This window comes from Dermacentor albipictus, chromosome 9 (assembly GCF_038994185.2).
Source record: "Dermacentor albipictus isolate Rhodes 1998 colony chromosome 9, USDA_Dalb.pri_finalv2, whole genome shotgun sequence".
Classification (NCBI taxonomy): domain Eukaryota; kingdom Metazoa; phylum Arthropoda; class Arachnida; order Ixodida; family Ixodidae; genus Dermacentor; species Dermacentor albipictus.
In genome coordinates, this window is record NC_091829.1 from 12,218,472 (window position 1) to 12,246,450 (window position 27,979).

A 27,979-nucleotide genomic window follows, 5' to 3' on the forward strand; every position below is an offset into this window, starting at 1 on the left:
AGGCCTTTGTGTCCAGCTCTCCAACTTCCCCTTTCACTCTTTCACAACTCTATCCCGAACAGTGAACATGCCATGCCCCACGGCACGCGGACAAAAGCACGTGTGACGTCTATGGAATGGGCCCTGGAGACAGGCCTTTGTGTCCAGCTCTCCAACTTCCCCTTTCACTCTTTCACAACTCTAGCCCGAACAGTGAACATGCCATGCCCCACGGCACGCGACAAAAGCACGTGTGACGTCTATTCTTTCCTTTCCTGCCTAGACTCTGCCATCAGACTCATCATTTGCTATCGGACTCATCCTTCCCCGCCCAAATTACCATCACGGTAAAGTCGATTGGGAGGCACTGTTGGGTACTGCAGCACATCCTTTCTATGAGGACAGCGAGGGAACTATTTGAGAGGTGGAGGGTGGCGTGGTGGTGACGAGGGGCAAGGGAGATTTAGGTCCTCATTCCACATTACATGTTATAGGTGTTTCCCCCTTGCTCCTCCTCTCCAGACAGCACTGGACAGACGGACTGACAGGAAACCACGAAAACTTTTCCAAGCAAACGCACCTAGCATCGTAAGAAAGAGGGCCCCGCCGGAGTGGTGGGGGATTCTTGTTTTTGCAGCTCTACAAGCTCTCCCCAAATGATCAGGCTAAACGCATGTTGTTAATTAGGCGGGGGCCCCCGTCTACTCGTTCTGGTTTTCTCGTTACATACATGTCGCTCGAAGTTCCGTTACCCATGGTTCCATATACTAAGCAGGTTAGAATAAATGGGCCCCCTTCTCCTACTGTCCGATGTGAGGCCCTTGGCTGCAGCCCTCTTTTCACATAGTTTACTCTCGGCGACTGCTTACCTTTCACGCAAGAAACCAGTTCGGGGGGACTCCATTGCGGCGACTGCGCGCGCAGTGGTCGTTCACTGTATGCGTATTCGGTAAAGAGATAGCGTCTGTAAACCATTCTACGCTTTCTGTTTGGCCAAGGTTATTATTTTGACAGTAAAGAACTTCTGTCGTTGCGCGAGTACTTACAGAAATGTCCAGGAGGGCTCCCGCGTGGTATCGAGCGCCGACAGCCAAACCTACGAGGAGCGCGCCGCGTTATCCCTCGTGCTACGCAAGCGAGGCGCTTCCGAGAGATGGCGACTCCGTAAGTCCTCGCCGCCATTTAACAAACCTGCGACGTGTACACGTCACTACGCTTAGCAAACGGACGACAATTAACGTAGGTCGTTTCGCTTGATGGTGGGGGACATACGTAATTTCGCTTAGAAGTGGTTACTACGTACGTCACTCCGTTTAATTAAGGGGTCATTAGGAATGCCCATTAGGTTAACAAACGGGCAACCACGTAGGTCAATTACTTTAACGCATGTCTTGCCGAATAGCTCAGGCACGAGCTTATTCACAAGAGTTTATTATTATTATTATTATTATTATTATTATTATTATTATTATTATTATTATTATTATTATTATTATTATTATTATTATTATTATTATTATTATTGAAGGCCGAAACGAGGTGCGAGAGGACTTCATACTAACCCCAAAAATGTAGGGTATGAGGCAAAGAATGGTTGGCATTGAAATTCTCATTGATCCGTGTAACGACTGCTTGCTAAACTGCGCGTAGAGTATTCGACCCTACTGTACTCATCAAATATATTGCTTAGGATAGGAGTACATTACTCCATGAAGAGTGTCAACCACGTTGCAAAATAATAATAGGAAAGAAACAATTGAAGGGCGATTTTTGTGAAAGTGGAGAAAAGGTACGATAGAGAAAATTGGATATTTCATACTTTTCTTTTTTTCATCAAACAAATTTTACAGCGCAAATGTTTTACACAAGTCGGTGGTTTGTGCCAGGCTAACCGGTTTTCTGCAATATACCTATATGCACATTATATGCCCCATCGAAAAAAAGAAAGAAAAAAATAGAATGGTTCACCCTGAACAAGGTTCAAAGCAAGGTCCGCTGCATGGAAGGCAAACCTCGTTACCTTGGAGCTAACTTCGCAGCTAGGAAAGTGTCTAGCAAATCGCTATCGCTACACACTGCGGCCATAGAGGTAGGAAAAAGGGGGGAAAAAAGGCTAGGAGGGATCATCACGTGACAATTTGAAAGCATAGTCATATATATACAGTATAAAAGAAAGGCTCGTGGGAAAGAAGCCTTCGACGTGTGATATGCAATTCGGTAATTTCCGAAGCAGGGATGGTGGCGAGGGGCGTCCGTGGCGAGGGCGTCACCCACCAATCAGTGCCACCGAGATAGTCCTCGAAGGGATGGAGAGGCGGCGTCAGAGGAGGTTGGCTTGCATAGGCAATCTAAGCTCTGCTCGTAAATCGCACTATATGCTCCAACGTTTATAGGTACTTTTTAAAAAGGCATCTATAAACGCTGGTACGCTTTGCCTCTGTCACAGAGTTTCTGACTGGACAGAGTAAGTCCCTACTGTTACTTCATTAAAAAGTCTTTCTGGGCGAGTTGGTGCATACTTGATTGGAAAATTATAACAGCGCTAACGCATGCATCCACAAAGGAACAAGGACGAGACACAAGCGCTGCTTTACTTTGTATTTCGCCTTATACAAAGTATCCGTCTTCCGTCAATAAAATTTAGTCGACAGTACAGCGCTTGTGTCTCGTCCTTGTTCCTTCGTGGATGCACGTGTTAGTGATGTTATAATTTTCAAAACCCGGACTGTTACTTGTGCGGCGAGCTAGCTACGCTCAGTCACATCCTCTGGAACTGTGAGGAGGGCCCCCCTCCTCCCGATCTCCTGGCCTCTCCCTCACCTTCATCGCGGGAGGAAGTGCTGCTTAGCTCCAGCCGTGGAGCGAGCCGAAGAGGTCGCCGTCGCGTATCGCCTGGCGGCCATCCGGCCTTCCTGACGAGCGCATGAATTAGCTCCCCACTCTGACGAATAAAGTTCTCTCTCTCTCTCTCCACACACTTTTCGCGGCAATACCGTGGGCGCCGCCATGTTTGATCACGTGGTAACGCGTCCATTGCCTGCTTCAGCTGCTTCCGTGTTTACAGTGGATGCACATGACGGCCCGCGGTGCGGCTCAGCAAACCTGTTTCAACGGATATCATGGACGGTGACTGGGTGAACGACACGAAGCTTTGGCCACAGCTTCAGAAGACATGTACAAGCGCTTTCTGAGCTCATTATGCCTTGCTCAAACAGCGCAAGCAGCGTTATGGTGCTTGTACTAGCTAAAAGCGGCGCTAGAAATATATTCCGAGCTGTCCAAGCTTTGCGCTTATGAATTTAATAAGAATCAGTGAGTTTTTCTATCCGTTCTTTATTTGGGAAACGCTTGGAGCAGCAGCTTGTCGTGTTTCTGACTCAGTAAAAGTCCTCGATGCGGTCGCTATCTGATTGTTTATTTTCTGCCTAATCGCTCGCGGGTGTGCTCAGTTGCGATAGATTTGTTCTTGCTGCACACAGGGTGTGGCACGTAGATTTCTGTGCCGTAATAGCTTGTAGCAAAGACGTATTATCGCCAGTCACTCGCTGCGGACCGTCACAAACGTTCAGCTTCGAACATTCGTGTCCTATCGGTGTATACACTCGCGCCGTACGTCACCCAAGCTTCGACGCCTTGATTCAAGTGTGCGCCTATTCACTTATCGACACGTTGGCGATAGCGTGGGAGTGAGAGTTGGGGTATAGATGCCTGCAAATAAGATGCAAGAAAGTTACTATATGCCTGGAAGCGGCGTTACTCCCTTTGTCACTCTGTAACGAGCGCTACTCGCTCTTGCCGCCCGTTCCAGAGTTTAACTTTTTTTTTTCTTTGGAGGTTACCAATGCAACGCTGGCTGAGTGAATTCTTTATCATCGAGGAAAGCAGTGCATTGAGGGCCGGTAACACAGGCAGTCCGTATGTAGCAGCGGTCCGTGAACTTGGTCACGGATTCATTCCCTTGCTTAACATGCCAGTCACTATTCTTGCTGCCAACTACAGCACACGTCTTCCCTCAACCGCTCCACATTTTTACAGCCTGACTGGAGCCCAGTGCGTTGTTGAACACCCAGTTGCATTTTCGACAGCTTATTGCACAGAAGCAGGGCAGAAAGTAACGGTGTCGTATTCGTGCGCATTCGGTGAGGCAACGTGCGGCGTTCCGCCGAAAGTGCCATCTCGTTGCGCCCGGAGCAAACTGCTCCGCCAAAATGGTATCTTTTGTCTAGAGGGAAAACTGGCGACGTGCCGCCGTTGTAAGCATGGGAATGGCGAGATGTGGGTCCTTCGGTTCGGCATCGTTCTTGCAGAGCAAGGGCAGCTTGAAGGCGCGCCTGACTAGCACCGTTCTGCCTGCCATAATGGTTCATTCCATTCTAAAACAGCATGCAAACACATTTTCTTTCTTGAATATTACGCAGAAACACCCTTTCTTATTCAATTATGAGGGATTGTGCTTGGATGTACAATATAATCAAATGTACGAAGTGCCAGCGGGCCGCTAAGGTTATAGAACAGACGACAATGTTCGGGGTCGCTTTGCACCAGTTTCAATCGATTAAAAACTACCCATAAAATAAAGAACCAAATACCGGGCACCAAACGCTTCGGCAAATCTCGATTCTTGCTCCATGATCTCGACGCAAGAGGTCACGTGTTGGGCTGACACTGAGCAATGCACTGAGCAGAGAGACTGCAGGGAGCGTTCGTTTGCCAAGACTGGCTGCGTGAATTAATGCTCCCTCTTATCTCTTTCCTTCCTCCATGTGGCTGCGCTTGTGAGTCGTGCCGTGATTTTAGTGATGGCTTTTAGAAGTTACGTACGGGATAGTGAACAAGTCGCGGCCCGATTGAACAAATCTGAAAGGAGGCTATTTACTGCCTAACATATATGGCGTTTTCTAAACGCTTGTGCAGACATGGAATTCTGTGTGTTTAACGCAAGGCTCCGCAAGTTGCTTTCAGTAGGGTTGCTTCTCTTGCAAATATGGCCCGCTAGGCTTGTAACCGAATCACAATTTGGTCTCGAAGTTAACTGATACTGAAATTCATTGTCAATCATGAAGCACAAAACAGAAAAGACGTAGAGGTAAATTTCCCCCTCCAGCTGGTCGTCGCACAGAAAATAATTTTAGGCACTGGACGGTGAGAAAGATTTTGTCGCAACTATCGTAAATAGCCAAAATAAATATGAAGTTCAAATTATCTCGCTAGCTTTTTTGTGTGTCGTCGTTAAGAACTTAATTATTTGCAATGAGTACATAAAAAGCGCTCAGATACTGGTACAGAGCAGCGGACGGTTTCATACTCTAAGTCAAGAGTCTTTCTCACTTGAAAGTCACGCTTAAAATCTGCAAGGGCTATCTTTCCATCAACCACGGGGAGAGCCCGGCAGTGACCACAGAAGCCATCTACACCGAAGAGGTTCGTCCCATCGTGTGAAACATTACGAACAAAGAAAAATCACGTCATAAGTGCAGTAGTTTGCCAGTCGCTTCGATTCCCGGCAATATGCACGAAATATGCAGTCGCTCAGACGACAGGCCTTGCGGCAGTGCCGGTCGAAGACCGTCGCGATGCCTCGCCTCCGAGATCGGGTGCCGCATGCTCGGCGTCCACTGAGGCAAGCGGCGGCAGGGCCTCGTCTGGAACTGCGCTCACGGCATCTGGCATGGCGGATGGCAACGACGACTTCTCCCTGTTCTTCTTGGAGCGACGTGGACGCGGAGGGTGGGCGCCGGCCTTGGAGCTCCTCCTGAGGGCCTTGTCGGCGGCGTTCTTCGCCTCTTTGGTTCTTCTCCGTTGGTGTCGGTGACGTCGACTGCGTCCCGAACTCACGTCTCCGAGGGAGCCCGTTCCGTCTGCTGCGGCGGTACAGGTGATTGGCGCCGTCTCCGCCTGCTTATCGTCGCGGCCGTCCTGCGTTGAGGCTGTGAACGACGGTGGTGCGTCGCTCGCCTCGAACGGGCGAAAGCCGGCCGTCGGCCAACCGCCCACAACCGCGATGCCTTGGGGAAGTGGACTGGCTTTGCCGCCGTAGTCGGCGTCGTTCGCGTGCGCCATCGCGACGGCGATCTCGGCAGGCGCGCCGACCGAACCGTCGCTCGGAGGAAGAAGCACTGGTGGGGGAAATGTGCGGGGGCGTTTACTTGGTTATTATTAAGGCCTTACATAGCTCATTGGTCGAAAATTTGACCGTCCGACGTTATGGCGCCAGAATTGGGGGTGGCCGGAACCATCGACCTTTCTTTGGTGGGAGTCGAACCCACCACCTTTGGTGTTAATTAGGGCGTAATTAATCAAGGTACAGTTCATTAAGAAACTCAAACCCCCCGACCTTTGATGGGAGAAAACGAGTAACAGAAACAAAGCATGCATTCGAATGAAAATGTAGGGGGTGGGAAGGGGAGGTCACGCACGTTACCGGGGACGGGAGGAGGGTGCTCTTGATCACGTCAGCGTTGTGAAAGCAAGTGTTCGTACTTCATAGTGAGAGATGTTCATGTTAGCCTGCGCACGTGAGACCGAGCTTAATCAGCAAGCAAATTTTTACCGCAAGTTATACGGCCGATAAAACGATGAGCCTTACTTCGTGTACTTGTTCAATACAATTATCTGTCATTATGCACTGTTTTGCCTTTCGAATGAAACTGCGACTCTTGCATCACCCCACGCACCGTCAAGTGCCCCGCGCGACTGGGGTGAATAGCGTGGTCCTCATAGTGGCAACCATTGCGCAGTGTTGCCTGGCGCACTCTCGAGTTTCTGGAACGAGAGGCCGACACCGCTGATGCGGTCGAGATGGTTTCTGTTGCGAAAGCATCAAATGACCCACTGAGCGAAAAAGCCGGCGGCTCCTGTAGCAGTGAAATGGCATCTAAATTCCCGCTCTATGGCTGCGAAGTCACGTCACGAGCGCGCCTCGACTGACCACAGCGAGCGAATCGGAGCGCATGCTGCATGTGCGCCAGGTGTTGCGTGAGGGGAGAGGTCAATTGCCGCGACGCCACGTCATCCGGCGCGCCTCGACGGCGCAAATATGGCAATGCGACGCGTGCAGGCACTGTTCTCCGGTTGCTCGTGCTATCCGCGCGTTCCTTTGTCCGTGCAAGTTCTCGCCTGCGTTTTAACTCCGCCTCGATGAGACCAAATCAAAACGCGCAAATCGGTTCAACGCGCTCGCTTTTTGCCTGCGAGGAGTTCACAACTCGAGGGAGCGTTCAGCGGCATTCAATTGGACATTTGTGCTTTCGCATTCACGACTCGTAAGAAGTGCTTAATTGTGCTCAGATTTTTATATGACGGCTACCGCTGCAACACCCACATCAAGGCCATTTCTGCACCTTTTCGCACTACTTTTCGCGGCCTCTTTCGCATTACTTTCGAAAGTGATGACAAACGGCGTCAATATACAGGGCATGCACACGAACACGGGAATAACTTAGTAGAACTTGTTGTTGGGCGAGTTGGTAGGTATTAGCGAACATTGTATAACTGCGCGAGCAAACGAACCACAAAGACAGCGAGGGACAAGGACTGCGCCCGTCCTTGTCCCTCGCTGTCTTTGTGGTTCGTTTGCTCGCGCAGTTATACAATGTTCGCTCACGGGAATAACGCTGACATACCCCGTAGTGACACATTTTAGGACACCGAATTTCAACAAGACCTTAATGCACCTAAGCCCAGGCTCAAGGATGGTTCAAGGCTTGTTCCAGAATACAAGCAACTTGAATGAATGGGGTTCGTTGAAAACAGTACTAAGAAATTTGACATTCTGATAGAATTTCACAGCTGTACTTATATAGAACAGGAGGGAAAGCGGGACTCAACTTTTGGCAACTACCAACAGACAATTAATGAAGCCAAATAAAGCGCACATGAAAGAATGTTTCCTTTTTTATTGACCTGTGTGGTTAATTAAACATGGTGGAGACATTTACGATAAGCTTAATGTTCGTAATAAAGAATATAAGCCTGATGAAAGCGGAAGAAAACGCAACAATGCGGCCGGTGGAAAGCGCACGCGCAATGTTCCGTACGACTCGCGCGTTTCTTTACAAATTAGATTTATCGCGTTTAAGCCTCATCCGTATTTATGTCCTTAGTTACATAAAAAAACTATTAATTTCCCATACGCTTTTTGGGCTTCATTATCTAGCTATCGGCTTCCTATTGATTATAGCCAAACCTTGTTATGAATATAACGAAGTAAATAAAACTTATTTTGAAATCCCCATAGAGATTCATAGTACACGCAATCATGGATATAAATAAGTAGTGGATATAACGAAGGGGGAGAATCCCCCTTCAACTCTGTTATAACGAGGTTTTAGTGTACAGCTAATATGAGTGTCTCGTCGCCGTTCACGGACCCACTCAAAAGCATTGCAGGGACGGGATAATGTAACAATTCTATTTCAATAACATTTAAATGAATTTCGCCCTTTCTCAGCAGTTATCACGAAGATCGCCCGGTTAACAGTCATTGACACGGAATAGCATCGAGGAGAAAGAATTCTGATATTATACTGACCCAGCTTTCGCGTGTCGCAAGACCTATAACGTGCCGTCGCGTTATTGAGAAAGCTTGTGCGGCGTCACCTGCTCCAGAAACCGGCGTGCAGTTTATAAACATTATATTTTAATGTAACATGTAGCATTGTTTGGCGGGTTCGCACATGTTTGAAACATATAGATGGCTTACAATGATGTAGTCGCAGCCACCGTGTTGGAGGACCAGCACGGTGAAAACCTGCGTCTATTGGCGCCTCACGTGGTGGTTCTTCCGGCTATGTCGTGGTTCTTGCAAAATTGTTCTATAGGAGGTGGTGCTCTGGCAAAGATGCCCGCAGCGTTCCGATCGCATCGCTATGACACTGAAGCGGGTTACCTGTTGCAATGAGCACGATACGCTGACGTCACCCTAGCCGCCATATTGTAGGACCAGCACGGTGAGATGCAGCATTTCTGACGCCACATGCAAGCTGAACGAGCACGAACTCTACAGGAACGAGAAAGGAGCTTTTCTTTATCCTTCCTCGTCGCTGTTATCTTGTGCTCGTTTATATATTTTGTTTCCTTCTTCTGCTTCACCTTTTCTTTGCTGCGAGACTATCCACCGGCAGGCAAGTCAGTTATAAAGCGCGCGGTCCATCTCCTCTTTCGTTTCTTCTCTCCAACAGTGAAAAAAAAAATAACAATAACAATAAACACCGCGGTCGCTAACCTCCGCGCGACGTCGATGCGCGAGAAGAGGCGCTGCTCGTGGAAGACGGCGTCCACAGCGCGCCTTCGGCACGAGTCCCCTTTCGCCGTCGAGGGAAGCCGGGAAATCTCGACAGCCTCCGCCTTATCCAGCCTCCACTCAGCAGCTTCGGCTCTTCCGCGGCCTCTCGGTTCGGCTCGCCCTCGGGCCGAGACCCCGAGCCGCTCGGCTCCGGCTCGGGCTTCGGCTTCGGCGGCGGCGGCACGGGTTTCGGTACGGCTTGCGCCTGGAAGGCGGAAGTCTCCTCAACGCTGTCCTCGAGGGTCTCGAGGGGGCTGAACTGTTGCACGATGGCCGAGCCCACCGAGTCGCTGTAGATGTTCACCGTCGTGCGGAAGCGGTCGCTGCGAGGCGAGTAGCGTTGGAAATGTTCGACGCGCTCTCACACGATTTCACGGGTTCCCGCGTTATTACGGAATTATGACCAGAAAATCATGCGTAATGGCAAACGGCCCTCGGAAGAATGCGCTACAAAGGAATCGAAAGAGCGTCACAACAACATTTGCGTACGATGGACAAGCAGGGCATATTGACTTTCGGCTGATTGGGCATACGAGTCATATAACAGGCTTCGGAAACCGCGACACGGACTATAGTGCAGAAAGTAACCGTATGTTTGACTGGTGCTACAAAGGCTTTGTAAGACGGTAACTAAATTTTATCATAAGCGGGAATGACAATAATAATTATCGCTACTCGGCTCGCTCGTACTCTCAATGCAGCTTCAAATCTTCCTTTGACGACACGCGGAGAAGAGCCAAAATAAGCGTCCATGCATGCGTACGACCAAGCAGCGCTCATCGTAAGCGCGAAAACTGGCGGTGCCGTTACAAGTTTTCTGCGCAGCCTGGCGATGTTAACAGTTAGCAGCAGATCTACCGACAGGTAAACAGCACCGGCATGCCAAGAACTACCGTGCAGCGCGCATGAGGCCGCAAGCCGGACGCATCTCCCCTACGTGCTCATCGCGGCGCCTTTTAAAAAAAATATTTGCAGCGCACAGTGCTTACCCTGTTCGAGTAGCAGCTTCAACCAATCGTCTTAACAATTAGCGAATGTAGAACAGGCTACCAGACGAAATTGTTAACGTAACCCCACGAAGAACGGGAATTTATACTCAGAGGTCATTTCATAAATTATTATTAAAAGTTATGCCACTTACGTTCTCCTATGTCTTCTGAAACGTCTCGTTGTTTTATGTTAACACAACCCTGTTTTGGTAACTGATCAAAATGCCTAGCTCTCTCGAGTGATCACATATAACTACCATCTGTGATCACTCTCACAGCCGATACTTAAACGTAAATATTTGCCCCAAATGTATACATTTGGGTTTTCGGAGTCTGAATAAGTTCAATGCTACAAGTGCTGGCAAGCATCTGACAACGTAACGACACGTTCGAGTCGTTGTCAACTTGTTCGCGTTTTAACTTACGCTGATATATTACATCTGCCACCTCCCGAAAACCGGTGCAGCTGCAGTTTTTCGTGACCTTTATACGGTTAGAAACATGCAGCTATATGTACTTGAGCTTCAAATATTAACCCGAGAACTAACGCCACAGCGCGGAGCCATGCAGTTTGTTTGACGTACACGGCCCAGTCGATGACGAAGACGAGGCTGATGTTACGGCTGGACACCTGAAGGGCCATGAGGATCATGAGCACCGTGAGCACGCTGCTGTTGGGGATGCTCGCCGCGCCAAGGCTGGCGAGCACGACAGTTGTGCTGCAAGGCAGGTCAAGTTCTATTGCATTCTCACAAACTGTCGCGACTTAACGACTTGGTGTCTCTGTAATATTGGAGCGTACACAGGGACACTATAGAGGCTATACACTAGCAGAGACTACAGGCGGAACGTTCAATCCAGACGGAATTGAAACTCGCTTGACATTCAGGCTCGGTCGGACATTCCGTTTCGTGTTGCCGTAATAGGGCAGCACTGACCGCACTACTGTTGTCTACAGGGAGGACACATGTAACCGCCAAACGGAGCCCTCAGGAGGGCAGCCAAGGGGCAGCGGCGGAATCAAAGCTGGAAGCAGGGCAGTCCGTGGGTTGGGGTCCTCAAATTCGTCCGCACTGCTGGCAAGCAATATCGTTGGTGAATACAGTTGAGGATAAGAATACGCGCATTCATACAGCCGCTGCCAACACCAGCAGGTGACGACCGTACCGGTCTCATGCAGTTGTGAACTGCCTTGGCTCTTATTTTCAATACTAGTAATTTGGCTTGTGCCCACAGCGCTAGTCGAAGCGTGTGCGTGATAAGTTATCGACAATGGATGAGCTTCAATTCATTTCAGCAAGCGAAGCTATCTAGCTAAGGGTTAAATATAATGGTTAAATTAGGTTATCTTACGGGCAGTACGTAGACGCCTAGAACAAAGACAAAAATGAAAAAGAGAATTACAGCTATAGAGGCACCTTTACCGTCTTTTTCTCATTAAAGTACTTCCCTAAGCAAAAGTATCAAGATCGGAGATTCCGCGATAAAGCAGACTTTCCTTGCCGCTTATTTAACGCCACTTCAAATCAAATACTTTCATGCAGTTCAAACTTGGCATCGCGAACTTTTCAATGCGCTCGTCAATTTCAGTCCGTACGTCCGGATTAACGAAGGTTTAATTTTCTCAACGAGCACGCGTGCTCACACAGGTGCACCTCGTGTCGTTAAGCGTTTCTTCGCCACGACACGGAACCACACAAGATCGCCCAATTCGGCGAACGAGACGCGTGCCGCAGCAGACCTCACCCGATGATGACCGCCTCGACGGCGCCCAGGTCGATACCGTCGAGCCGGGCGATGACGACGGCCGTGGCGGCGGCCACCACCGCGGTGCCGGACATGCTCACGTTGGCGCCCACCGGGATGACGAAGCGCACGACGCGCGGCTCCAGTCCCGCCAGGTCCTCCAGGGCCTCGATCGTGCCCGGCACGCTCTCGGTGCGCGACGCCGAGCGGAACGCCTTCATCGCCGGAACGCACGTGATGCGAAGGAAGTGGCGGGCGTCCTGCGCGCGACCGCTGCTTTCGGCATGCGTCCCGATTGGCTAGGAAAGCCGCTAGAATCGTGCAATGCGCCGTGTACCGCATACGTCACGCGTAGGTGATAGCATCGTCGAAACTGATCGTAAGTCTTGACCGCTCTCGCGAGCGGCGTTGTCTTCGGCTGATGAAAAGAGCGTGCGCTTCCTGCGTTCGGCTGGTTCTTTTCGATCGCTCTCCTTCGCCTTCGAGAGCTCTGAGGCGCTCAGAGCCCTGTCGTCGGAGCAGCCGTCGATATTGAGAGCGTTTGCTCGTTTTCCGCAACATCATAAGAACAAAGAGTCGTCGCTGTCGGCTACGGTCCACCGTGACCTAGGCAACCTAGGCCATCGTCTGCTGGCGTATCAACGAACGCTCGTCCCACCAGTTTTACCCTCAGCGCCACGAGCTTTGGATAGGCGAAACATTGGACGTTGGCTTGGGTCACGTCACGTGGGTTTCAATCAATCAATCAATCAATCAATCAATCAATCAATCAATCAATCAATCAATCGATCGATCGATCGATCAATCAATCAATTAATCAATCAATTTTTTTGCAGTATCGAAGACACTTGGTGGGTACGGACAAAAAGCCATTCATCAGGCTTGACGAGGTCTGCACCCCCGAATACTGGCAGACAAGGCGGATGACAAATACAGCACGCCAACATAAATAAACCGAACAGTGTACAGAAGTCAGGCGTATATTTTTCTTTTTTTTGCGGTCTTAAATCAGCTGCCATTGTCATAAATACTAGTAAAAGAAGCATAACAACAAATCATTGTGTAGAAATAAATAATAGAATAAGAAAGAAATACGCTTGAAAACACGACAGGGTCACGTGAGTAAATGAATACTGCATGAGATTACACATTCTATTGCAAAAGCAAAAAGCACCGATAAATAGAACGTCACAGCAAAGCAAATAAGACAATTAGGTGTGGCCTTGTGTTATATTTGGAACTCTGGATTATTAAGCAGCGCAGCTAGGTATCTGGTATTTTAACATCTGCAGGCGCCGTACTTCGTACGTGTTCTAGACACCTTCCAAAACTCACGCATTCTTAATGTACGGGCATGCTCAAGCCAGCGTAGTCGCGACAATTCAGTAAGAAATGAATTGTTATTTTTCACTTCCAATTTATAGCGTTTATTTAACATTATAGGATAAAGCTCATTTACTGGTAATAGATTTAGGGCCTTAAGGATTGGTTCCGTGTGTGTGTCGTATGCAGCATTAACGATGTTGCGAAGGGCTTTCTTTTGAAGTTTACGTAGTTTCTAAGTGTTTGGTTGTGTTGTCGTGCCCCAGATTAAATAGCAGTACGATAATTTCGACAAAAACAGGGATTTGTACATGAACAATATTATATTCCGAGGCAAGATGTGGCGATATTTGCACAAAACCTCAACAGTTTTTGAAAGTTTATTTAATGTTTCATTTACTTGAACTGTCCACGTCATGTGTTCTTCAAAAACAACGCCAAGACATTTAGCTTCGCGCGATATTGGTATATCTGATGACCCAATTTTTAGACTGCTGCTTATATTGAGTGCTTTGTGCTGAGCGCGAAATAAAACTGCTTTCGTCTTTGCAGCATTTAAGTTTAATGAGTTAGCGACACTCCAAGCGTGAAGTTTATTTAACGCCTTTTTCTAAAAGGCTAGACGGATCACACCCTGTTATGAAAATACTTGTATCGTCTGCGTATATAATAAATTTTGTGTTACTGTCTATGTTTACTATATCGTTCACATATATGTTGAAGTGCAATGGGCCTAAGATACTGCCTTGAGACACACCAGCATGAATTGGTTATACTTCAGATAGAAAACCGTAAACAGTAGTTTGCTGCCGACGATAATAAATATACGATGTGAGAAGTGTTAGGAAAGTGCCTCTAAGGCCATAATGTTCCAGTTTCTCAAGTAAAGACTGGTGATTAATTGAGTCAAATGCTTTAGAGTAATCACCGAATATGCCTAGTGTGCATAGTCGATTTTCAAAGGACTGCAAAATGTGTTCTTTTTGACTGAGAAGGGCCGTTTCGGTTGAGAAACCTCTCCTAAAACCGTACTGAGATGGCGTGATAATGCTGTGCTTTATTGTAAAGCTGGACATGCGTTCATACATCAACTTTTCAATGCATTTTGAGAACACAGGAATAATTGAAATTGGCCTGTAATTAGAGAAGTCGTTAATATCACCGGCCTTGAAAATCAGATCCTTTTGATGTCTGAAGTCCTTTGGGAAAAGTGCCGATGGAAAACATAAGACTGACTACATGTTCTAAGATAGGTGCGATTATATTTATGGCATATTTTACAGGTTGTATCTGGAAGTCATCAGCATCGGTACACATACTATTCTGCAGGGACATGACGGAACTCATTATTTCGTGCACCGCAGTGGGAAACAAAAGTGCACTATCCATTATTCGTGTTGTTAAGTACTCAAGGCATTTGGGATCGTGCTTACACGACTAATGATTTGAAGTACTCGTTAAAGAAATCCGCTAATTGGGTATCTGTTAATGTCTCGCCTTTATTGGTGATTGATAAAACTGATTCCTCTTTGGGGTCGCCTTGCAGTATGGTATTTACTCGTTTCCAGACTAGGTGGGGTTTCCTACACACTTCGGGAGAAAAAAGATTGGTCATGTATATGCGTTTTGCTTCTTGGAGCTGTTTGTTTAGATTGTTGCGGAAACGCTTAAGCACCTGAAAGTCAGTCGGGTGTCTTGTTTTCATGAAACGCTGGTAGAGCTTATCTTTTTCTTTCGTACTCTGCAGGTGTTCCCCTGTGACCCATTGCTTCCGGGCTTTCCGAGTTCGTTTTCTTAACTTAGACATGTACCGTTTATTCATCCGAGAGCGAGTCACACGTTCGGCTTGCGCGCTTGTCCTTTACCTCCGAGTTCGGGGAACGCCGGATCCGCCCGACTCTGTTTCGGGGGATGGGGACGACCAGTCGAAGATACCATTACGGAGAGCTAGCGCCAACGCGGCCGTGATGGAGACGCGTAGCTATAGGCGTGCACTAACAACAGTACTAACATTAATCGTAACCGCAGTAGTAAATGGAGTTTTGTGAGCCACATATCTTAACCAATAAAAAGCCCCTCATTTCCATACATATATGTGCAAATTTATGCTGCAGAACACCGACCCCGTAAAGAGTGTGCAAACTCCGTATACAAACTGTGTGCGCCGGCGGCACTTGCATAAAAAAAGCTAGTCATAACTGGCGCCAACAGGGCAGCGTCGCAACAATACCGTTTTTAATTCCGGAGCGCTGCAGACATCCACGAGCGGTAACGAACCCTGTTGCGCCTTTCGATGCAGCCAAACAAGCCAAGGCGACGAGCCACTTACCTTCCTGGTGACGAGCACGTACAAGACTGGCAGAAGCCCGAGTCCGTAGGCGGCCAGAGCGGCCACGCTGACCAGCAGGAGCGTGCGCGTGGCTACGAACGCGTGGTGCAGCTCGCTCATCTGCGAGAGCCGGGTGGCCACCAGGAAGAAGACGCCCACGGGCGACACCCAGGCCGTCAGCTGGGACACCGTGACCGTGGCGTTGCTCAGGCCCACGAAAAGGTTGAGCAGCGAGTCCGACTCGCTCGCCGTCACCGACAGCACGGCGCCCAGCATCACCGACACCGACAGCAGGCCCAGGATGTTGGTCCGATCGTTCATCACCAGGTAGATGTGTTCGTCGTCCACCAGGCCTCGAAAAGGAGGCAAACATTCAATATCTTCGCCCACCAGACCTCGGAAGGGAGGCAAATATATACTGTGGGGATGCGTGACTTGCGCGCGTCCCCTGATATGTTGTTTTCCCACATAGCACCCCTCTCCTGCAATCCGGCTTCGCCGCGTGGCTTGGTGCCCGCGGCAGTCGGTGTGCTTGAAGCGCATTGCGAGAGATGGCGCGAGTGTGGCTCTGCTAACGCCACACTCGCGCTACGGGGTTACTTGGGAGCGGAAAGAAGGCTCTTCCTCTTTGGCTCGGGTTCGGCAAGCAGCGCGGACGTTCTGCACGTGCGCCGATCCATGCTTCTGCGAGACCGTCTCGTGAGGCCTACTCAGGAATGGACGAACACGATCGTTTGAACGCGCCACCGTTCGCGTGACCGTACGCGCGAACGACCAGGCGTTGGTGTCCAGCTTGGGGCGAACATATTCGCTCGTTATCCGGTCGCGGTGAGTCGGACTTCCGCGATTTTTCGCGCGCCCATCGGCATGTTTTGTGGATAGCAACTCGGCTAGCATGCATTCATCTATGAAAGGTGCAATAAATGCCCTTGCGATTGTTTGCCCTAGTGTCTTGTCGTTCCTTTGTCCCAAGAGCACGGGTGAGATCCCCACAATATATTTTAAAAAAAAACGTGCGCAGAAAGCGTCGGATCTGCCGTACGAATATTGTCGTGCCAAACAAGCATCCAAAACATCTATAACAAGGTTCGATGAGAATTCCAAGAGGTTTCTATCCGGCGAGCAGCCGTGTTTCTGGCGCGTCGTATACGGCACATCGAATGTGGTTTTCACGCACACGTGTTTCCCATTGGAGATAACCGACGGCACGACGCAAGTACGTGCGATACGCCGTGCAACAGGTCTGATAGGCGACTGCTACGACTGTACTGCAACCTGCATGGTGGAACCTCTGGAATTAAATAACTGTATGTCAAAATTTGCGCAAGTCCAATGCCCAGTGCCGCGGAACCGAGAGAATGTGAAACCATCGAGGCGTTCTTTCCTGCAGAACGCTGATGAGACTAAACTCTTTCCGCTTCTTGGGAGATCTGCCTATATGCATCTGCGGTGATCTGGTTTCACCACATCTCGAATTTATACCACTGGGTGGCCCGTACACTTTCACGTATATATATATATATATATATATATATATATATATATATATATATATATATATATATATATATATATATATATATACAGAAGCCAACAAGGACACCAAGGACAACATAGGGAAAATTACTTGTATTTACTAAATGAATTAAAAAGTAATAATAAACTAGTGGAAATGAAAGTGGATGAAAAAAAAAAACTGGTCGCAGGTGTCTAGCCACTATATCAGGTGACATAAGAGCACATTCTTCGCAATACGCGAAGATGCTCTAACCAATTGAGCTACCGCGGCTCCGTTTTCCCATCCTCTTTCTGGGGTACTTATGTTTTACTACTAGAACTAACCCTGGGAGTATTAGCCAGCGCCGCCACTCACAAACCTAGGCGGCGGATGTGCAACATCCTTTCTGCCGCAGGCGTCACGACTGCGTGATCTGTTAAGGTGAAGGCAACTGGTCAATAAACCTGCACATGCGACCTGAAGGCATCACTCTTGCCAGACTGTCGGTTTTCATTTAAAATGTTGGAATGTGAAATTGTGTAAAACTTTACAGGATGTGCAGTTTCGAGACATCCGCCGTTAAAAGTTTTCAGGCGGTATTGTTATAACCAACAGCCTCCCCTGCATATACGTATGCTTGCACGGCAAAACTGCGCTGAACGCCAATGTATTTCAATACACAGAAACACAATTTCGGTTTAGAAAAGAAACTGCAGAAAGTTCTAATTGTCTACTAACGCGTAAGCATTGTTTGGCGCGGCTGTGACTTCGTTTTTACTTCGCCTGCGTTCTGACTGCGCCTCGGTCGTGGCCTCGATAACGCCCGATGAAAACACGCCATGCGTCTTAACGCGCTCGCTTGCCCGCGAGCGAGGTGTCCGCAAATTGAAAGACGCTCTTCAGCGTTCCAACTGGATACTGGGCCAAACCAAAATCACAAGTTGGCCCACATCCAAAGTTGGACAACCTCCAAATTTAAGTAGATTCAACCCCGAATTTCAAGTTGTGTCAAACCCTAATTTCGAGGAGGCACACCCCCAAATTTCAGTTGGGCCACCCTCCGGCCTCAAGTTGGGCCACATGCGAATTTCGAGTTAACCCACCCCTACTATAAGCTTCCCGATGTATTTTCTAAGGAGCCCTATGTTATCTCTATGGGTATTCTCTTTTCATTAAATATTTTTGCTTTTAATTGTTCCTTATCGCTTAAAAGCTCCCAACTATCTACATTTATACTATCAAAACGATTAGATGTCATTAACTTCCCAAATTACGCATTTTTGTGCAGATGCAAGGTGCATTACACTTTTCGCGTGACAGGGCTGGGGAGCTCACCAAGGAATGCTTTCGCATTAAATAAATATGTCTTAATTATTAACAGATTCCACCTCCGCAACATTTTCCTAATTATAGACAGGACTCTGACGATATAGTTAATGACATATCATGACCTGTTGTAGCTCTTCAAGTAATGAAGCTGAAGAGACGGAACTGTTATTCGCTACAGGCGGTAGCTTACAATTTGTGGTGGCTGGTGGAATGCACGCATAAAATGCTTCAGGGCAAACATCCAGTCACGTGCATACCCCGTGAAATAAACAGGGGCACGAATAGCAATTTTTCACATCGAATACGAATCGAACAGTATCAAAAGGAATCGAATCGAACGCCGAATAATTTTTTAATAGAGAACAGAAGTTTCCGCAATTACTAAAATACGCTGTTCACAAACCGTTCTAATAACGCTAGCAAATAAGCAGCTGCGAATAGTCGCTGCATAGCCGGTGAAATCTGGCTCCCTGATCGACGTAGCCTGCTCCTTCACTACTCACATGCTTCATGCCTACGCCGAATCGTATAGGAGCCTATTCGACTCGTTAATCGAAAGTTACGAATATTCGCACACCCCGCAAATAGAATGAGTGCAAAAAGAAGCTCACCACTGTCGTTTTGCGGAGCGATGTGGGTGCGCTAAAAAAAGAGCAGAAAAAGAAAAGATATGTCTTTTTTTTTTTGCAGCAAAAGCGATCGATATGGTGTCTCAGTTAAACTAAACCAATATACATCTACGAAGAATCGTGACGAAAAATTAATCACGAGATCTGCAAGTAACACGGCTCGGTTGTCCTTGGAAGCCTTCATTTCGAAGCACTCAACCATCTGCCTTTGTAGCAATTAATTTAGCAATTTAGCAATTTATTTAGCAATTTAGAAATTTAGCAATCGTAGCAATTTGTAGCAATTGCTACGATTGGGCAGACGTCTCATTTCTCTTAACTATCTACCTGTAAGTGAGCCGTCTAATGTTTCGCACAGGGCCGAGCTCGATTTTCCGAGCGATTGCTTCTGACACGCGCGATAGTTTAGCCCTAACGGCTTCGCAGTTTCGCTTGAATGAGTGGCGTGATGCATGTGCTCGAAAGAACGCGTAAACCGGTACAGTGTCGCTGAAATAAACAGTTGGTAGTAGCGCGTGTCCTCGTCTGTTCCATATGCCGTGGTGTAATTTTATCGCGCTTAAGTTTTACAGTAAACATGCAACGTCGGCGTCCCTAAGTCAGATGAACTTTTTAATGAAATAGAGCGTTATGTTCAACGGTTTTGATATTTTCGATTTTCCCATTGATCTAGCCATTAGGTATGCGCCACTGCCACACAAGTTATAGAATCCTTAAGCGTAGCTATAGACGTGTGTCGTGCTATACTCTCCATATGTCAAAGAAAGTTAAGCGCTTTGAAATGGGGCCCGTTGGTTCCCTTCATTATTCGCTCCCAAATTGTGCACCCTAAGTTGCTTCTCTCGTTTATATGCTCCAGACACCTTCAGACGATGTGACAAGGATGACACAATGCGTTGGCGGGCTAGTTGGTGCGAATCCATGAATACTTTGTTTAGCGCAAAACGACAAACACAAGAAAGACGACAGTAGCTCCTTGACAGTAGCGCCTTGTCCTGTCGTCTTTCTTGTGTTTGTCGTTTTGCGCTAAACAAAGTATTCATGGACAAGGATGACGTCGAAAAAGCTCCATTCGATTCCACCGACCAAGTTCGCATTCGATTCGCGCATGCGCCCGACCGCTGCTTTCACTCACCGAGGAGACGAGGCAAGCTGCGAGATAGTTGTCGGGGAAGAGGTTCCTGGGAAGTGAAGATGTTTGCAGTTTTAGCCAACAGTACGTTGTTGTTTCTTTCAGTTATAAAGCATTTTTTTTTTAGACAACCTGTGAAAGTTTGGGCTGCTCCCCGTTTCCAGGTGCATTCTTGGAAGATTCGGAAATCACCTGAATGAGTAGTCGAAATGTCTAGGTATGTAGTTAAATATGATCACTAATTAACTTCTACTGCGACACTTACTATATGGACAGTCCAGGCGAATTTCCGCCGTCGGCGTCGCCCTGGTCTGCTCTATAAAGTCCAAGTGAGATAAGATCGCGGACGCGCGCCGTATGCCATAGGTGCGAGGGTGAGCCGAGAAGGATGGCGGCTTGATGCGGCGGTGTCGCGTGCAGAACATAGTGCACGAGGAGTGGGGTGAGGCGGATGCGCGCAATCTGATCGTACGCCCAAGTGGGGGAAGCGGGGAAGTGAGCGCGCGCTAGGAGGGAGGGGGGGGGGTGAAGGGGGACACGTTAGCGTCCGTTTACTCCAGTCCGCACACAGCTGCGAGTGGTGCGGCTGAGCGCGTCCACGCGCGTTCCTGTGTCCCATGTTGGTGGTAATCTGCGGTGGGTACAAAGGCTAGGCGCATGGAAGGCTTCGCGTGAGCTGCGTTATCGCGCGACTAGCTCTCGTTGACGCGAGAGCTATAGTCAGCACGAAGGGCAATTCGCTCGCCGCTGCTGCCGCTCTTCATCACGCCGGCGTTGTGACAGCGAGTGTTCACGGTCATCGAGTGAGATGTGCCCGTGCACACGTGACACCATGCTTGTTAATCAGTAAACGAATGCTTACTGCAATTTATACGTCTAATAAAACTGGAACTTTTTTTATTATTCATCTTATATATACACATGCAGAAATCGCGAAATTGAAGGGGCCCTGAACCACTGTTTATCGAAGTGAATAAATGCATCTGAAGTTAAAATAGGCTATTTAAGAAATACTTTGCCGCAAAAAGTACTTCAATGCGTTCAGCAGAAGCGGAGTTATTGGCAATCAAACACGCCCTTCGCGGTGTTTCCGCTCGTTCTTCAATGCCTTGCACTGCGAAGGCTACGGCGGAGTGGGGTGCGTCCACAACGCTGCGCCTACTGAACGTCACGCTGACGCGCAGTTCAAGTTTGATTTTGGTTGTTAACGCATACACGCCACTATACTTTGGATTTTGAAGGCGCCTACAACGCGCCAAACGTATCCGCCAAACGCAGTTGTCCTCAGCGAGCCACAGTGCGCTCAGTCAGTGGAATCGTCGCAGCACCCTGCGGCGGTATCTATATGCTTATACGTAGCAGAGCCGCCGCTGTGTATACGTGCAAGTGTAGTTCATATATGCGCAGCGAAACTTGCTTCGTGCACGACAGGGCTTAGGTGCGTGCTCGCGCTCGTATGCTCCAGCCTGGCTGTGCTGCTATACGTGGTGCGGACGACAGTTCGTCCTAAAAGCGGAGCTTTCGTCCCTCAAGGGACTAACTGCATAAGCGTGCATGCCGAGTGCAAATTTCGGAAAGTATAGTGTTTAGTCTCTGGTAGGAAAGACAGCAAGTTTAGGGCGAATGGCAACGGTTGCTTCCAGTGCGCTCCGCTGTTTTCGTCCGTGTCACGGAGTGATGCGGCGAAAACCGTATTGTCTATAAATGGAGAATAACATCAAGTTCGGGCACTGTCTAGTGAACTACAAGCAAAACGGCACTTTGCCTCTTCGTGAGAATATTGCCTGAAATTTATAAGGTGGAATGTGAAAAGCCGTGCACTTCATGTGAGCACCATTACAGAACTATGCACATTAAATGGGCAATTCATTGTAAATTCTGGCTCAACAGTACCTAAGTTGCTTCCATTCCGAGGAGATTACAAACTTAATTGAAGCGATGTGCAGCTCAATCGGGGCACGCTAAGCGACAGAGAAGTTTGCCTCTGTCGTCTGCGCTCGCTACACGTACATCCCGTAACGTCTCAGTTCAAATAATCCTAACAATAATCGGACAGCTTTCTTTTTGCAGGCGCTTATGGTTGCAAGTGCACGCAATGTTAGGACTTCCCCGCATAGAACACACAAAATGCCGAGTCTGTTTAGTTTTGCCCCACCTGCCTTCAGATGCTTAACGGGATATTAAAGCGAAACAATAAATCAGTTTAGACTAATGAAGCATCGTTTGAGAACCCTGCAGGCAGTCATTTAAAAAAATAGTTTGATTATTACATGAGAAAATGAAGGTCCAAGTATCAATATTTAAATTTCGCGCCGAAACCCCAGCGCCGGTACGTCAGCGTGACGTCAGGGATTCCGAAGTATGTTTTCGCATTTGGGACGCGGAGCGCAGCGGGGGATGAAAGACGGCGATAGCGAAGAGGGCGGGAGGAGGAAAGCGGAGGATGAGGGTATGGCGAAAGCGTGAGAGAAACATCGTAGTGCCGCGCAAGACTGGCTCTGCGGCGACGTAAAGCCCCTCAATCTCCCAAAGTAGCGCCATTCACTTCCCTCCTCCTCCGCTCGGCGCGGCCTCGACGGTGGCGCCGCCGGTGGTGGGCCTGCCGTAGCAGACGACGGCTAACACGCTACGGGAGGAAATCCGCGGAAAAGTTCGTTCGAGTCCTGCGGAGCAGTTTTTTCAATCTAGATCTTGCTGTGTCAGTCGGTAACTGGCCTTAAGGATGTCGTGTCGGATTTGCGGAAGAAATAGAGAAAAGCACCATTATTCAAGGCGCATTTAAGGCGTAAAGCGCGCGCACGTTGAAAGTTCGTGTTGCTGAAACACGACACAAGCACGCGGTGTGCTCAGACACGCGAGTAATTACCAGAGTTTCAGGTTTTGACAGCGTGAAAGTATGTGCACGTGGTTTCGTAGGTTAATTTACGTACCCGCAGGATGCTTTTGTTCGGCCGGCACGTGAGAGATTCCGACTGTCTGCGGTCAGCAATGCCTGGCAGCAGGGCCGTTTCTGTTCCGTGCCTTTTAAAGATGTACGTAGCTCATGCACAGGTTGTGGTGGCCATGAGCAACGTTTTCACACATAGGCGGTATAGATAATTTGAACAACGTACAGCATATGAAATCGTTATTTATTTATTACAGTGCAAATGGTTAGAACTTGATAGAAAAAAAAGAAGGAACTTGATGGGACAACTGGAAAGAGGTTCAGAAAATAATTATCGCCCTCCCCTCATTGGCACCAGCAACACTCTTGTTGAAGTGCTAATTTTATCTCTGTATACTACGTGCGTCTGTATTCTTTTGCGTTGTAAGTTTTCACAAGGAAGCAGTGTTGCGTTAACTGGAACAGTCAAGGCACACAAGACAGAAAAAAAGTTGATTCTTGGGTTTTACATCCCAACACCACGATCTCATAAGGCACGCCATAATGGGGGCTCCGGATTAATTTTATTCCAGCTGTGGTTCTTTAACGCGCCCCCAATGCACTGGACACGGGCCCGTTTTGACACGGGCGTCAAAAGAAGAGGTTGGAGGAGCCGTGGCACTTCCTTCACAAAGCCGCGCGTTCTTTGCCACTTGCTCGAAGTCAGCCCGCCCGATCTTGCGAATCCACACTTTTCTTCGTTTTGCGTTGCGCCCGGCGGATGGTAAAGCAAAAAGCTTTTTGCCGTCACTGGGTCTGTTGTGGCAACCGTAGGCGCAGCAGCACGGCATCGTAATTAAGCACTCGGCCCTAACACATTGTATAAAACTACCGCGCTCCTTCAAACCGCCTGCCGTACTTTCGTCGCGTAGGCCCAAGAATGGGGGTCGCAGCGCGCTGGAAAGAAAAGATATACAAAAACGCGGCGCCTGCTCTGCGCCGGAAAGAAAAAAAATATACAAAAGCGCGGGGAATGCTTTCACGTGACACAGATTGGCCAATGGGGGAGCGGAGGAGGCTGGGGCGACAGGAGGGGTGGAGGAGGAAGCGCCTGGGTGAGCGGGGTGGCGGAAAGATCTAAGAATGGCGCTACTTTTGAAAAATTGAGGGGCTTTACGGCGACGTACTACCGCTACGAGATAGCGCCAGAGTAGCGCGCCGTTGTCTGTTCACCGATGACGCCGCGGCTAAGGCATGCGGCGAGCGCGTCCACCGATGCCATATATGGAAACAAAGCGCTGCATGAGTGGAGGTCTGTCTGCGGCAGCTGCTGTGAATCGCGCGCACGCGTCACCCACGCGCTGCCTCTCGCGATCTTCAGATTTCGATCGCCCGATTAGCGAGGCTGACGCGCCACACTTCGCTCCGTTTGCAACGTGCCGCACGAGACAGATTGTCCGCGCCAGTCAGCATATCATGAAATGAATGCACGTATGGAGCTGCGCTCAAATTTCGCATTAGGGAGTGTCGTAATCATCGGTGTTCTTTTTTAGTGCGTATAGTAATCTTTGTGCGAAAAGTTGCGTGCTTACCTGAGCAGGTCTAGGAAGCCGTCAATCTGGCTGCTGAACTGACGCCGGCAGTAGGGCTCGTTCTGTGGTCCCAGCACGAGCGCTACGCCGATACCTATGGCCGACGCCATGCCTGCACCGAAGCAGTGACAGGTAGGCATATAGCAAGGTATCACTCACAGTAAAATTAGCAGCGGCGCGTGAACCGCCTATAATCGTCACTTGCGTTTGCGGCCGTAAGTATGCTGTGTACTCTGCAGCTAACGCGGCAAAAGGTACACAAGTTACGACGATGGGCTGTTTTGGTAGTCGCCTTGAGCACGCTGGTGAATGTGTCTTTTATCATTGTTAAGCTAATTATCATGTTTATTTGCCTGTACGCATAACTGCATAATTGCGTAAGCTTTCGCGCGCGCCAAGGGGTTTCAAGGAGTCGACACTGCTCAATGGCTGGCTTGGTGGCCGCGAAGAAGTGACAAGGCGTGCCTGTTGGCTGCTGCTACGAGCAAGCAGCCGCGTCATGCTGTTTGCTACACAGGTTCGCTAGAGCGTTACTAGCTCACTGGCTCAGGGCGGCAATAATCGACGTGACTGAGGCGAAGCAAAAAAATATTGAAAAAAAAAGCATGTAGCGGGCTTGCTAGTAGCAGCAGCTGACAGCTGCGCGTGCGTTGTCGCTTTCTCGCGGCCGCCAAGTCAGCCATTGGGTAGGTGTTGATTCTAAACCCCTTTTGGAGAGCGTTGCTGTCATGTGGGCCCGCTTTCACTTCGCATTCTTTCTGTCGTTTTGCGGTACAACCTATGGTACAACTCTGAAACTAAGAAAAGATAACTGGGGAAAATGTAGCGAGCTAGGTGTTGAATATGATGCTTTCGAATGCGGTGCGCCATTTGACATATGAGATTACGCAATTATGCAAGTAATTATATATTTGTGTACTTAGTTTTGAATGATTAGCAAATCAAAGATAAGAGAAAAATTCACCAGTGTGCACAGGGCGATTGCTAACACCATTGGTCCCATCGTCATATCTCGTTAACTTTCTTTGTACCGCTTATAGTCCGCGTTAGCTGAGACACACTGTATGATTATGTATACGTACAAACAATGGACCCGTGGAAACTGGCCTCCGCTGTTGTTCCAACACGTACTGTACGCAAAATAGCAAATAATACGCTACTAAGAACTTATCAAGTATCAGCGCGGCGGCGCCAGTATGGAATGTCAGAGTTGTCGGCCGATCCTACCGCTGTCAACCAAATGTAGGAGTCGTCGGACGATCTCGCCGCTGCCACCATTTGAAGGAGTTGAAGGTCGTAGAGAGGAACTCGGTGAACAGGATTTATTTACATTAGTTACATCTTAGACAAGACATATATCGACAGCCTAGCGTGACTCCCATATGGAGCACGCAAGACGACGCATACAGCAAACAGCTTACGAGCACACAGCTCACGAGTACATTTCGAGCACGCAGCTCACGAGTACATTTCTAGCACGACAACGAGCACTCAGCTCACTAGTACATTTCGAGCTCGACAACGAGCACACAACGAGCACACTCTCGCAGCCGACCATCGCTGCTTATAAGCACTTGGTCCCCCCTTGATTCCAAGCGGACGGAAACGTTCGTCCAGTAATCGCTCGACGTCACCGTTCGACGTCACCGAAGATGACCCGCCCTTTTGGAGGTGGAGGAGGGCTCACATACACGTGCCGCAAACACACACTGGTGTAAAGGTCCGGAGCCGACGTCAGAGGGGCTTCGTAGAACTCTGCTCCGTCCCGGGTGGCACGCCTGGTAGCACATTGTCTGTTGTCTCGAAAAGCTCATGGGGAGGTTCCGCCAATTACCTCCCCTCGAGAACTCCCCTGAGCTGACCCCGAGCCACGTGGCTGCCGGTTATCCGCAGTTCTCTGAAGTGCGCCCCGTCCGGTTGGATTGGAACACGTGCAGCGGGCTGAAATAGCTGGCACGTTGCCACCCCGTCCGGCCATTCCTATAAAAAGGAGCTTAACTGGTGCGAGAGAAATGCGGCGCTGTCGGCTAATACTCCGAAGGTTCTCGGTGCCTTATACGCGATGCACACGACGCAGGTCCCAGCGAGGAGGGAGCCCGTGGCTGCAATGAACGACTCACCGGTGGCGACCACGAAGTAGAGCATGGCGAGCAGCCCGATCTGACCGGCCAGCATGATGTCGACGCTGCCGAGGCCGGCGACGATGCTGGACGCGACCACGGGCATGACGAGGCACTCGAGCATGCGCATGTACAGCTCGCCCGGGAAGTCGATCAGCTGCAGCAGGCGGGCCGACACGCCGTGGTTGCGGATGTGCCAGCCCAGCGTCATGCCGCCGACCGCGGCGCCCAGCAGGCACAGGTTGAGCGAGTTCTCGGACATGCGCAGCAGGCTGCCCCCGTCCTCGTCGTCCTCGGAGCCCGCCCGGTCGCCAGCCTTGCGTTCCACCTGCGACGCCCGCGAAGGAATCGGTGGGCACGTTATTCTCGCGCGAAACGCACTTGCGTAGAGACTACTAGAGAGAGAGAGAGTGCTAATATAAAATTGTTTGAATACGAATCGAATACAAATAGTAAGCATCGAATATAACGAATAGAATATCGAACCGAATAGTCAAAAGTAGACGCATATATCACTCGTCAATAATAATAATGCACAAGAAACTGCAACAATCAAGAAACTCAACAATCAAAGAAACTCACAACAATCAAAATCAGCCTTTCCACAGCCTCTCAGCATCCATAGAGGTTGGTTGCAAACAAGTTTGCCAAGGATGAATGGCTTCTGTATGACTATAGCTTTCCAAAAAAACACTAAATGAATGGTTGTTAAAAAATAAAGGTCACAAGTTGTGGAAAAAGAAAAGACTTGCGGAATTTGTATGCTATGGACACATGCAAGATGGCCCGTTTCAAGAAATATATCCACTGGTTTTAGCGTAAAAGATAAAACTGCTACGTGACCAGACTGTATGAAAGGCTGAATTACAGACTACAACAATAATCACCAGTTTTCATGTAGACTTCCGTCGCGAAACCGAAAACAAAACAATTGCATGACCCATTTTGATTGTGCACTGCTTCGAACTTTTGTCCTTGTTTCAATTCTGGTAATTTGCGAGACTCCTTCAGCAGACGCAAAGTGACTTTAACAGACGGTTGTTGTGAAATATTTGGTTAGTTTCGATATTCGAAAATACGGAATAGAGCATATACGAATACTTAAATATTCGATTCGTGTTCGAAACTTCGACTATTCGCCCACCCTTTGCAGAAACAATGCGA

General features: G+C 48.8%; 1 protein-coding gene across 7 annotated transcripts in view; it reads right to left on the bottom strand.

Annotated features, from left to right (window-relative positions):
• The window catches only part of LOC135911126 (excitatory amino acid transporter-like), a 57,600-nt gene that overhangs the window by 22,578 nt on the left and 7,043 nt on the right, over positions 1 to 27,979 (bottom strand). For 4 of the 7 annotated variants that reach the window (XR_010567222.2, XR_010567221.2, XR_010567220.2 and 1 more), the window contains exons 3-10: positions 26,816 to 27,143; positions 24,696 to 24,807; positions 20,241 to 20,286; positions 19,088 to 19,118; positions 15,650 to 16,002; positions 11,998 to 12,257; positions 10,836 to 10,970; positions 9,203 to 9,585 (exon numbers count right to left, since the gene is read on the bottom strand). Coding sequence is in view for 3 of the 7 variants with exons in the window: in XM_065443253.2 (XP_065299325.1) it covers positions 5,509 to 6,095; positions 9,203 to 9,585; positions 10,836 to 10,970; positions 11,998 to 12,257; positions 15,650 to 16,002; positions 19,088 to 19,118; positions 20,241 to 20,286; positions 24,696 to 24,807; positions 26,816 to 27,143 (2,235 nt within the window). In the remaining 4 variants the exon portion in view is untranslated. Of the gene's footprint in view, positions 1 to 4,994; positions 6,096 to 9,202; positions 9,586 to 10,835; positions 10,971 to 11,997; positions 12,258 to 15,649; positions 16,003 to 19,087; positions 19,119 to 20,240; positions 20,287 to 24,695; positions 24,808 to 26,815; positions 27,144 to 27,979 lie in introns of those variants that run through there. The other 3 variants (XM_065443253.2, XM_065443252.2, XM_065443254.2) reach the window with 1 other exon arrangement.